The sequence below is a fragment of the Dama dama genome, chromosome 9 (genome assembly GCF_033118175.1).
Source record: "Dama dama isolate Ldn47 chromosome 9, ASM3311817v1, whole genome shotgun sequence".
Classification (NCBI taxonomy): domain Eukaryota; kingdom Metazoa; phylum Chordata; class Mammalia; order Artiodactyla; family Cervidae; genus Dama; species Dama dama.
In genome coordinates this window covers 61,881,256-61,894,719 of record NC_083689.1, presented here as the reverse complement: position 1 = coordinate 61,894,719, position 13,464 = coordinate 61,881,256, and the positions used below count along the sequence as shown (strand labels likewise).

At 36.2% G+C, this 13,464-nt stretch overlaps 1 protein-coding gene across 1 annotated transcript in view; it reads left to right on the top strand.

Annotated features, from left to right (window-relative positions):
- The window catches only part of LOC133061439 (sperm-associated acrosin inhibitor-like), a 142,638-nt gene extending 138,400 nt beyond the window's left edge, over positions 1-4,238 (top strand). Inside the window, exons 2-5 of the mRNA XM_061149454.1 lie at positions 1,100-1,176; positions 2,107-2,153; positions 3,132-3,247; positions 4,174-4,238. Of these exons, the coding sequence (XP_061005437.1) occupies positions 1,110-1,176; positions 2,107-2,153; positions 3,132-3,247; positions 4,174-4,216 (273 nt within the window). The 5' untranslated portion in view covers positions 1,100-1,109 and the 3' untranslated portion in view covers positions 4,217-4,238. The remainder of the gene's footprint in view (positions 1-1,099; positions 1,177-2,106; positions 2,154-3,131; positions 3,248-4,173) is intronic.
- Positions 4,239-13,464: the final 9,226 nt, after the last annotated feature.

The window sequence follows — 13,464 nt, the reverse complement described above, 5'->3', positions numbered from 1 at the left end:
GCTCTCCTTGATATTCACATGCTGTCCTCCAGCTCAGCTTCCCAAAGCTGGCTACTCTGGCTGTCACCTGGGAGCTTTTTGAACATTCCTGGTCATGAATTTGTACTATAATCCTACAAGATGTTCTCACTGGGGAAAATTGATTAAAGGAACACAGTAACTCTCTGTGTTAGGTGCTTACAGCTTTATGAAAATGACCATTTAACTAAAAAAAAAAAAAGTATAATGAAAATCAAATCTCCAATTGAGTCTAATGGGCTTCTAGTGTCCTTCAAAATACTAAGGGTGTAGGTATGTATCTAATTATAGCTCCCAAAACTCATTCTTCTCTTTGTGGTTTGATGAGTCTTTGTTTTCAACTCAGGAGCTTGGAAAGCTCTCCCATCTCTTCTATACCTTAGGGTTTCAAAGTGTGGTTGTCACCTTCTCCCTTCCTCATACATGTTCATCAGATTACAATTGCCCCAAACCCCCGCTGAGAGATGATCTGTGTTAGATCTTTACGAGGAAGAACACAGAAAACCTCAGGGTCTTATCTGCTAGGGTTCATCTGTGTCCCTGCACCAGGCTCCTCACCTACAATCCATTAAAGGAGACTCCTCAGCTGGGGGAAATTGAGGAGAGGAGATCCTACACGTGCAGTCCCTGGAGCTGCAACCCTCACTCTCTGCCACCTTCTTTGTGTCAGGTAGGTCAGGTGGGGATGCTATGGGGGCAGCCCTGGTCTGTCACACTGGAGTGAAGACTGCTCTAAGTCAGTCCTTTCTGAAACAACTATTTATTTTCTGAGGAAAAAATAAACTTCCAAAGTGCATATTTCTTTAAATGCAGCCAGGCTCCTTGTGGGCTGAGCCAAGGGTTGGGAGAGTGAACTTCTCCTTAAAGTAGGCAAAGAGGACCTGTCCTAGTGTTTCTCTCAAGCCTCTACGAGGCCTTCTGTTCACCTGTATGTCCTGTGGATTGGGGCAAGATTCCCACCATAATTACAAATCTAGGAGAGGGGGTCAGTTCCTATAGAAGTAAGAAACTTTCACTTGGAAATGGGCAATTCGTTCGTGCGACGGTGTGTTATGAGCATTCCTGTGCATTTCTTCTACAGACTTGATAAAATGTCTTTCTTCTCGTCATGGATCAAAGCTATTTTAATCATTGGCTTGGCATTTCCTCTTTATTGTGGTGAGTAAATTTTTCAATCTTGGATGAAGCAGTTCACACATCATAGAAAATGCAGGAAACAACTACTATTATCAAGGAGCGGAGGAGCTTGCTGTGCTGGGCGTGTAATTCTTAAACTGGCACAACGAAATGACACGTGTTATAAAAATCTTGTCACAAATTGCATCAGTTGATTGGTTTCTCATTTCCCTCCTTAGAAACGTAGAGCTAGAAAGAGTGGTTAGAATGAACAGTAGAATTTAGATGTTTGTTCATTTAGGACTAAGATATTTATCTAATTTTCCCCATTTTTGGAGGTTGGATTTCATGGTTGCTCAATGCAGAGTGTGGGGAGTAATACTGTCCTCTAGATCTGGTATTCCTCAACAATCCTACTCATTCCTTGCCAGCTCTGAGTGCACGAAAGTCAAAATTTGTGTTAGGAGAGAACTAATTGATCCCTCTGCTGACCACTTATCTTTCTTAAAGCACAAGGTGGCCCATGAATTTCAGAGTAGAGTAGCTGTGAGGTATTAAAGTGATTCATGATACTCGAGCTGAGCTTGAAGAAATTAAGTAGTAATTAACTTATTCATATTAAGTGACTTCATACAAGCATATTAAGTTGCACTAAGCAAGGTGTTTTTTCTCTGACTAGAATATCTTATTTATAAAAATGAGGAAAAAAGGTATCTCCACAGAAAGTTTTGGTGATTATTAAACCATACTTAAAGTTATTTTTTCACAGATAATGAGGTGAATTTAGAATTCTTTTTCCAGATTCAGAGTTATTTTGTGAAATTATTATTTTGATACTGCCATAGTAGCCTCACCTCATTACTTGCTGTGTTTGTGTAGGTGATTTGTATAGATGTGGGTATATCCTATCAAAGGCTGTTTTTTCCTCTTCATCATCTTACTTTTCATCTTCCTTTTGTATGTTGATTGCAGAAACTTCTTTTGCATCTCCAAGAAAAACGCGTGACATGCGTGGCGCTGTAAGTTTATATTGATTAATGTGGGAATTGAAAAAGGTAAACTTTTCATTATTTAGTTTAAAAGCTAATTTTACAAAAAAAAAAAACAAAACACCACATAATAATTCTTCAGAAAGTAAGATAAAGTGTCCTTATTACACTAAGTTCAAGAAATAGAATCTTGCCAGCCATTCAAACCATCTGTCATTTCAGATAAGGTAAAAATATCCCTTACTCAAAATTCCATTATCAGGCATAAACTTTGTTGTATACCATCATCTGAAAGCAGTTAAGTGGTGTTTAAAGTAGAATTGTTTACCCTAGAAAAGAGAAAGGCTAAAATTAAAGTAGCTAAAAAAAATTCCACTTATAGGAGGAATATAAAATAATAATTTTCATAAAACCTCAGAGTGAAATTATACAGAGGCAAAGAAAGTCAACTACATTTCTGAACAACTAAACAGATGAATATGTTTAAACATGCCTAAAAATCAGCTCATATAGCAGTAAGTAAGTGAATGAGCATTCCTATTTTCCAATAAGAATTTAGGTATTATATGTTAAAAAAAAAAAAGCAGATTATGTCAGTATACACACACTTCTATTTATTTATGTAAATTACCAACACTGCCATTACTAACCAAATTATATATATACGTATATGGTTAAATACACATTTATAAACACTCATATATATGAAAAAATACATATATGGTAGTAATCTGAGAGTATCAGATTATGTAATAATGAAACTATTGAGGAAAACAGGAGAATTATAACAAATTCACTTTTTTATAGTTGGGATAGTTGCATTCCAGTGTTGTGTTGGTTTCTACTGTACAGCATTTTTTATATGTGAGTAACTTGTGTCTATTTTTAAACTTCAATATAGAATATATTTCATTTTGATACATACCATGACGTATTAAGAACAAAGAACATTTTATTCAAGAAATTCATTATCTGAAAAATATTATGTTTTCTGTTTATGTTTAACAGCCAGTGTGTGGTATATATGTTGGTCAATTACATTTTTGTACCAGAGAAATGGATCCAATCTGTGCAACAAATGGCAAAACATACTCCAATAAATGCGTTTTCTGCAGTGAAAAAATGTAAGAACAAACAACTCAATATTGCCTTTCCAAAATAATTAAGACACAATCAGAAAATAATAGGAACATCCATGTTTCTGATAGCCAAGGCACAGTAAAACATGGAAAATAACTGTTCTTTCATGTAAAAGCCACAGAAATGCACTGGTATCTTTGCCTGAAGTCTCATTCATAAAAATAGTTTTTATTTGACCTTGAAGTATATTCCTGCTGGATGTTTCCTACATGTATAAACCAATTACATTTACTTGATTTAATTGCTTGACTTAATACTGGCAGTCTGGTGACCAGTATAATGTAATTCTTAACTCCGGAGGTTGAATAATAACCTCTATGATGTAGCTCCAAGCTACCGGGAGCATAACTGAGCAAGAAACTCTACTGCCTTTAGAAATTTAAATTCATTACAATTTATGTCAGAAAGGAACTCCTCTGATGGTTCACTTTGTCCCCTGAACTCCATGACAAGACTCCAAACCTTCCTCAGAGAGCAGGTAGTCTAGGACATTTCTACCTAACCTCCCTTCCTGCCTCCTACCCTCTGGGGGTGTTCCCAGTCTAAAGGTTCAGCCAGCCATCCTACTTCCTGCTTCAGTTTCTCTCTCTGGTATTTCCTCTCACTGAATCCCCAGATGGGCTTCTACTTTTAGAGAACCAGGAATGCAATCGCTAATCCTCTTCCTGAGGTCTGAGTGGGTTCCAAGGCTGAGTCAGGAGGGAACATGTAGGAAAAGTCAAGTAGCCCCAGGGGGTCAGGAGGACCTGTGCAGGGTGGGGGGGTGGGAGGGGCCCCACTGCTTAAGGAGCACAGCCCTCCTAGCTCTGTCACAGTCAGAGTCTCCTCATGGAGAAGCACTTAGTGCAATAGTCAGGCAATTTTAAATACTTTTTTAAAATAATTTTTCTTTCTTTTTCTTTCTTTACAGAGAAAAGGGAAAATTTGATTTTAGTCATTGGGGTCGTTGCTGACTCTGCCTCAGCCACGCAATCCTATGGCTTTTATTGCAATCCTATTTTGCTATGGATTCTACAACCAATTAGTCTTCTAAAACAGGGCTTTAAATTCCTAGATGACCAAACTAAGCCTTCAGTAGTACACAAGACAAGAATGTAGATTGTTGGAGAATTTTTCCAACTCTAAGAACCCACCAATGAAAAAGATTCCTTTTTTTCTTTCTTCATTTAAACATTGACAATTGAAAACCTACCTTAATTGTGTGTTTGATAATAGAAAACCTAATACAGTTTGTAATCATGAATATTTCAGTCAATAAAATGTTAAATAATATTATCTTTATTGAAATACCCTTTCTGTTTTTGGTTGATTAGTGGGTTAAAACATCTGAATACTTTTGGTAGCTATAATTAAAGAAATAGTCTCAAAGGTGAATAATTCATTACTTGGAAGTTTATTAAAAGTGCAGACAGTTGGGTTTCTCTTTATTCTAAAGAGTCAAAAACCACATGAAAAGATGCTCAACATCACTCATTATCAGAGAAATGCAAATCAAAACCACAACGAGGTACCATTACACGCCAGTCAGGATGGCTGCTATCCAAAAGTCTACAAGCAATAAATGCTGGAGAGGGTGTGGAGAAAAGGGAACCCTCTTACACTGTTGGTGGGAATGCAAACTAGTACAGCCGCTATGGAAAACAGTGTGGAGATTTCTTAAAAAACTGGAAATAGAACTGCCATATGACCCAGCAATCCCACTTCTGGGCATACACACTGAGGAAACCAGATCTGAAAGAGACACGTGCACCCCAATGTTCATCGCAGCACTGTTTATAATAGCCAGGACATGGAAGCAACCTAGATGCCCATCAGCAGATGAATGGATAAGGAAGCTGTGGTACATATACACCATGGAATATTACTCAGCCATTAAAAAGAATTCATTTGAACCAGTCCTAATGAGATGGATGAAGCTGGAGCCCATTATACAGAGTGAAGTAAGCCAGAAAGATAAAGACCAATACAGTATACTAATGCATATATGTGGAATTTAAAAAGATGGTAACAATAACCCTATATGCAAAACAGAAAAAGAGACACAGATGTACAGAACAGTCTTTGAGACTCTGTGGGAGAAGGCAACAGTGGGATGTTCTGAGAGAATAGCATTGAAACAAGTATACTATCAAGGGTAAAACAGATCACCAGCCCAGGTTGGATGCGTGAGACAAGTGCTCAGGGCTGGTGCACTGGGAAGACCCAGAGGGATCGGATGGGGAGGGAGGCTGGAGGGGGGATCAGAATGGGGAACACATGTAAATCCATGGCTGGTTCATGTCAATGTATGGCAAAAACCACTACAATATTGTAATTAGCCTTCAACTAATAAAAATAAATGAAAAAATAAAAAAAAATTAAAAATCAAAAAAATTTTTTTAAAAAAGAGTCAAAACCTCTAGAAGAGGAATCTGGGAACTTGAATTCTAACAAATATTACACATCAGTCTTCTGAACACAAATGCTAGCCAAGTGGTTCAATAGCAGACCAGCCAAATTTGCCTTTATTGCTTTAGAATATTCATTTGTGCTCCATGTCTGATGCTTCTCTGTTTATCTCCCAACCAGCAAGAACTGACTTTATTTGAGTGGTCAATTTTCATTCAAGGCTTGGTCCAGACAGAATTGTAGACTGACTACTAGCAAGCAAGTTTCAAGCTGCTACATATGTGATATCAGACCTGCTCGGCTTTTCAGTAAACATTTTTACCTCTAAAAGATAATGTATATGGGAGTTATTCATTTACATTCTTTAATAGTAATTCCTAATGAAAGTATCCATTAAAATATGTAAATTTATGCCCAGAAGTGGGATTGCTGGGCCATATGGCAGTTCTATTTCCAGTTTTTTAAGAAATCTCCACACTGGGCATACACACCGAGGAAACCAGATCTAAAAGAGACATGTGCACCCCAGTGTTCATTGTAGCACTGTTTGTAATAGCCAGGACATGGAAGCAACCTAGATGCCCATCAGCAGACGAATGGATAAGGAAGCTGTGGTGCATATACACCATGGAATATTACTCAGCCATTAAAAAGAATTCATTTGAATCAGTTCTAATGAGATGGATGAAACTGGAGCCCATTTTACAGAGTGAAGTAAGCCAGAAAGATAAAGACCAATACAGTATACTAATGCGTATATGTGGAATTTAAAAAGATGGTAACAATAACCCTATATGCAAAACAGAAAAAGAGACACAGATGTACAGAACAGACTTTGAGACTCTGTGGGAGAAGGCAACAGTGGGATGTTCTGAGAGAATAGCATTGAAACAAGTATACTATCAAGAGTAAAACAGATCACCAGCCCAGGTTGGATGCATGAGACAAGTGCTCGGGGCTGGTGCACTAGGAAGACCCAGAGGGATCAGGTGGAGAGGGAGGTGGGAGGGGGGATCGGGATGGGGAACACGTGTAAATCCATGGCTGATTCATGTCAATGTATAGCAAAAACCACTACAATATTGTAAAGTAATTAGCCTTCAACTAATAAAAATAAATGGAAAAAATATAGATATATATTAACACATTAAAAAAAGATAAAGGCAAAATAAAAGCTTTCAGATCAATAAAATATATAAATTTAGAGCCACATTATTAAAATGCATTCAACCACTTTAATGTCCTTTTTCATTGTAAAAGATATGTATAAGAAACATTATTCAGTGAATTGCTGGTAAATTTATGTGTATATTCTTTTCCATTATAAAAATTTAAAAAAATTAATTGAACACTTGATTTACAATATCATAAAACTTAAAATGTCCAATTTTAAAACAAATTTTGTTTTTTAAGTATCACAATGTTGTGCAGCCATCACCACTATCTTCTTACAGAACATTTCTATCATCTCACCCATTCCAAGAAAAAAACAAAAATGGATAAACCCAGGTACTTCCCAATACCGCACCTATAATTCCTGGCAACCACTAAACTGCTTCTGGTCTCTCTGCCTCTTCTGGACATTTCACATCAATGGAATCATATAACATGTGTGATTTTCATATAAATGATATATATATAGGTCAATATCTACAGTAATACTTTGTTTTATTGCATTTTGCTTTATTGCACTTCACGGACACTACACTCTTTACTGATTGAAGGTATGTGGCAACCTCATATAAAGCAAGTGTATCAGTGCCATTCTTCCAACAGCATTTGCTCACTTTGAATCCCTGTGTCACATTTTGGTAATTCTTGCAATGGTTCACATGTTTTCACTATTGTTATATTTGCTATAGTGATTTGTGATAAGTTATCTTTGATATTTACTACCATGACTCATTAAGAATCATTTGATGGTCAGCATTTCTTTAGCAATAAAGCATTTTAAAATTAAGGGATGTGTACATGGTTGCTTTAGACATAGTACTATTGCATGCTTAATAGATTGTTGTGTAGTCCCATCCCAAAGAAAGGCAATCCCAAAGAATGCTCAAACTACCGCACAATTGCACTCATCTCACATGCTGGTAAAGTAATACTCAAGATTCTCCAAGCCAGGCTTTAGCAATACATGAACCGTGAACTTCCAGATGTTCAAGCTGGTTTTAGAAAAGGCAGAGGAACCAGAGATCAAATTGCCAACATCCACTGGATCATCGAAAAAGCAAGAGAGTTCCAGAAAAACATCTATTTCTGCTTTATTGACTATGCCAAAGCCTTTGTGTGGATCACAATAAAGTGGAAAATTCTGAAAGAGATGGGAATACCAGACCACGTGATCCACCTCTTGAGAAACCTATATGCAGGTCAGGAAGCAACAATTAGAACTGGACATGGAACAGACTGGTTCCAAATAGGAAAAGGAGTACGTCAAGGCTGTATATTGTCACTCTGCTTATTTAACTTATATGCAGAGTACATCATGAGAAACGCTAGGCTGGAAAAAGCACAAGCTGGAATCAAGATTACCAGGAGAAATATCAATAATATCAGATATGCAGATGACACTACCCTTATGGCAGCAAGTGAAGATATGCAGATGACACCACCCTTATGGCAGAATCTAAAGAGCCTCTTGATGAAAGAGGAGAGTGAAAAAGTTGACTTAAAGCTCAACATTCAGAAAACTAAGATGATGGCATCTGGTCCCATCACTTCAGGGGAAATAGATGGGGAAACAGTGGAAGCAGTGTCAGACTTTATTTTTTGGGGCTCCAAAATCACTGCAGATCGTGATTGCAGCCATGAAATTAAAAGACACTTAATCCTTGGAAGGAAAGTTATGACCAACCAAGATAGCATATTAAAAAGCAGAGACATTACTTTGCCAACAAAGGTCTGTCTAGTCAAGGCTATGGTTTTTCCAGTGGTCATGTATGGATGTGAGAGTTGGACTGTGAAGAAAGCTGAGCGCTGAAGAATTGATGCTTTTTTTTTCTTTTCTTTTCTTTTTTTTTTTTTTTTTTTTTATTAGAATTGATGCTTTTGAACTGTGGTGTTGGAGAAGACTCTTGAGAGTCCCTTGGACTGCAAGGAGATCCAGCCAGTCCATCCTAAAGCTGATCAGTCCTGGGTGTTCATTGGAAGGACTGATGCTGAAGCTGAAACTCCAATACTTTGGCCACCTCATGTGAAGAGTTGACTCATTGGAAAAGACCCTGATGCTGGGAGGGATTGGGGGCAGGAGGAGAAGGGGATGACAGAGGATGAGATGGCTGGATGGCATCACCAACTCGATGGATATGAGTCTGAGTAAACTCCAGGAGTTGGTGATGGGCAGGGAGGCCAGGCATGCTGCCATTCACTCTCTGCAATTCACAAAGAGTCTGACACGACTGAGCGACTGAACTGAACTGAACTGAACTGATAGTGTGACATAGCTTTTCTGTGCACTGGGAAAGCAAAAAAATTCATGTGACTCACTATTGAAATATTTATTTAATTGGTGACCTGGAACCAAACCCACAAAATCTCCAAGGTATGCCTATATATCAGTATATATGGAAGGTATCTTTTGTTTCTAGTTTCTTTTACTTAGCAAAATGTTTTCAAGGTCATCCATGTTGTAGCATGCTATCATACTTCTTTGCTTTTTATGACAAAATAATAATCCATCTTATAGATAGAACACATTTTCTTTATCCATTTATCAGTAGACTGAATCTCCTTGATGTGTGTAATGACAGTGTAGCTATTAACAGTCCTATACAGGTTTTGTGTGACCATATATTTTCACATCTGTGGATATATACCTAGGAGTAGAATTTCATATATACTGAAAGACAAGTACAATTTGCCATTAAAAAGGCGTACTCCTTTTTTGGTAAAAATTTTCACATTTTCATTGATATTTTGTGATTTTATTTTTATGATCTACATGGTGGATTTTCTTTGTTTAAATTCTCCAGTATTAATTCTTAATGAAATTGTTTATTGGAATGTACATTTTTGGAGTCACATTGTTAAAAAAAAAAAAGCATTCAGCTTGTTTCATTACCTTTTCCCCTAAATAGGTTGTGTAGAAAATAACTCTTCAAAGAGTAAATCAAAATCAAAGTGAGATACTACCTCACACCCATTAGAAAGTCTGCTATCAAAAAAGCAAAAAAAAAAAACCCAGATGTTGGCAAAGATGCGGAAAAATTGGAATTCTTGTGCACTATTGGAAGAGTGTAAAATGGTGCAGCTACTATAGAAAACAGTTTGGCAATTCCTTTAAAATTTAAAAATAGAATTACTATATAATCCAGTACTTCTACTCCTGGACATATACTCAAAAGACTTGAAACCAAGATCTTGAAGAGATATTTTTATGCCAGTATTGCTAACAGCACGGTAGCCAAGAAATGGAAGTAACACCTATGACCATCAACAAATAAACAGATAAGCAAAATACAGTATATACATACAATAGGATATTATTCAGCATTGAAAGAAAAAATTCTGACACATACTATAACAAAAGGCAAATACTCTATGATTCCACTTATATGAAGCACTACCAGCGTAGTAGCAAAGCCGTAGACACATAAGGTAGAGTGGTGGTTTCCTGGGGCTCAGGGAGAGGCAGCTGGGGAGTTGGGTAGTTGTTTAACGTGTAGAGAATTTTAGTTCTGTGAGATGAAAGGAGTTTTAAAGATTGGCTCTTCAACAGTGTCAATATATTTAATGCTAATAAACGGTATGTTTAGAAATGGTTAAGACAATAGAATTTATATGTATTTTACCACAATTAAAATTCTAAAAATTATTCAGTGAACCCTGATGTGTTCATATATGTATTCTTTTTATTTTTATTAAAAATATTGTATAAAAACCTATTGTATATCAAGCTCTAAGTAAGATGGTAGGGAAAAGCTGTTAAGCAAAAGTAGATATAATACTATTTTCTAGGCACTTTCAGTATACTATTTAAAATTATTGTCCACTAAGAATGGAAACCATTTCTTATTGAGTCACTATTGGCTACCAAAGATCTATGAAGCAGCTTCCCATATGAAATCTTAGTTCTTACAAGAATCTTATATTTTACTCAATAATGAAAATAAAAAACTTGGGATTTAATAGTACCTAAAACTTAACACTTTGGTAATAAAAGGTACTTTTAATATGCAACTTGTCTTTTATTACTTTTAAACATGTTTATTTTGATATTTATATAGTAAAAACATAGACATTTTTAGGTATAATGCAATGCTTATTGTAAATATACCTAGATATATAACCATCACAACAATTTAAGAACATTTACATCATCCAGTATAATCTCTCTTATATTTTAGATGTCACTCCCACTTCCAACCCTCAGCACCCGGCAACCACCAATCTACATTTTATTTGATTGCTTTGCCTTTTCTGGACGTTTTATGTAAATACAATGAAACACTATGTTGTCCCTTGTGTCTACTCCTTTGACTTCTTTTACTTTGTATAATGTATGTCCCAAGAGGATGAAATGTACAAAGATGCCCCATCCAACAAAATTATTGAATTGAACAATTAGGTTGAACAAGTAGGGGCTGTGACAAGCAGGTTTTGTAGTAACAAAAAATAAAGTGACCTCTCTTTGCTATGGAGTGATGTCACTTGCTTGTTTCAGTAATTTTCAGACTGGCATGGAAGTGAAACCCATCAGGTTGAAGACCAACCGGAATATAGTTGATCCTGCTGAAAGAGGTACTGTCCTGTGGGCAGCCATTGTCATTGGTTGAAATTTGTCTCTGGTGAGAGTGTGGAAGCTCATGGTTAGGCATTTGAGGCTCCAGAAGATCTCCTGGAGAAGGGAAAGGCAATGCACGCCAGTATTTTTTTCCTGGAGAATCCCATGGACAGAGCAGCCTGATGGGCTATTATAGTTTATGGGGTCTCAAAGAGTCAAACACGACTGAGGAAGTAAGCACACACAAGGCTCAGATATCAAGGCAGGACTTAATATTATATGTGTTTTTTTTTTAATGACATCTTTTTTGTTTATAGATTCTTTTTTTAAAGTTTATTTATTTGGTTGTACTGGGTCTTTGTTGCTTGGCGCAGGCCTTCGGGCAAGCCATGGCATGGGCTGCTTTGTTGTGGTGCATGGGCTTCTCATTGCAGTGGCTTCTTTTCTTGTGGAGCACAGTCTTCAGTAGTTGTGGCACATGGGCTCAGTAGCTGTGGTGCGTGGGCTTTGTGGAATCTTCCTGGACCAGGGATTGAACCCGTGTCTCCTGCATAGGCAGGTGGATTCTCATTCACTGTACCACCAGGGAAGTCTAATACAGTATCTTTATTTAGGCTTTATACCAAATATAAATATACAAAAAAAAACATTTGAAGTAAGAGAAAGGTAGAAAACTGATAATCCTGAATATTAGGATGTTTGATCTCTAGATCTCATTCTGTCATATTCAGGCAAGTTCTTCTCTATGGATTTCATTTAACCTTGCTTATACAATAAGACATTGGATTAAAGCAGGGATTAGTTGTCTGCAAGCATTTTTTATATTATACCCTCATAGGTAAAATGTTTTATAGATATATTTATTTTAATTATATATGTCATTACTATAATGTATTTTTAAAAATTATAGTTGATTTACAGTGTTATATTTCTACTGTACAGAAAGTGACTCAGTTATACATATATATTTATTCTTTTTCATATTCTTACATACATTGACAGGAATGTCTTTTGATCAATATAGAACATAACCAAAAACAGAAATTAAAAAGAACGTAAAAATTCATATTGGAACATCTCCAGGCATCCAACTTTAGAAACCACACAACATGATCAGTGTTAAATATATGTACAGTGAATTTGTACTAAGGAAGCTTCAGTCTTTCACTTGCCATCCCCATACACACATACTCAGATCATCTCTATAATATTTCTACCATATAAGACAGGAAAAGTAATAGACTAAATATCTATAACTTTTCTTTTCTCTCTGTAACTCTTCAATACAGTAAAATTTTTCGCTGTATTACTCCCTAAAAAGTACAACAAAGGAGGATCAAACTCAGGAAGCCAACAAGGCCATGAAGGCCATCTATTGGCCTAAGGAAGGAAGGTGAGAACACTTCCTGAAAAGTTAGAGTCAGTGTGTGTGACATCTAAAGGCAGGTTTGGTGATTATGCTTCTGGTATGTATGGAGCTGTCAGAGTTCTGAAGAAAAAAATCCCTTGCCAAATTAAGATAGGACAGATATAAATGAACCTTGCTATGGCTATGGCTATAAAGAGGAAGAAATCATTGATGCATTTATCCAAATAATGAAAATTCAAAGTGATTTCAATAGAACTACTTATTCATGAGACTCTGCAGGGCTATTTCTGATTCTTCTATCCAACTGGACATTGAGGTTATATGTACACCAATTCATATTTCCCTATTTAGGCAAAGGTATTAAACTCATCATCACAGAAACTCATTTGGGGCAACCTCTTGTCTTCTTAACTTAATAAAAGAGCAATGCAGTTTAGTAAAATTTATCTTTATTACCATAATAGCATATTTTAGTATATTTAAAATCATACGTCTTAGTTCCTTATTGTCAAAAAATGGACTTCATTACAGCTAACTCACTTTTCCATGAAGGCTAAGAAATGTGCAGAGCCTTAACATACTTCTTCAGATACAAAATAAATGAGAATTTCTCATCTTCTCTTAAAAAAAAATCTTTAATGAAATGTCAACAATCCTTTTTTATACTGCCCCAACCTGAAAGCAAAATATATAAGGCAACAAAGGTAATGTTTAAATAA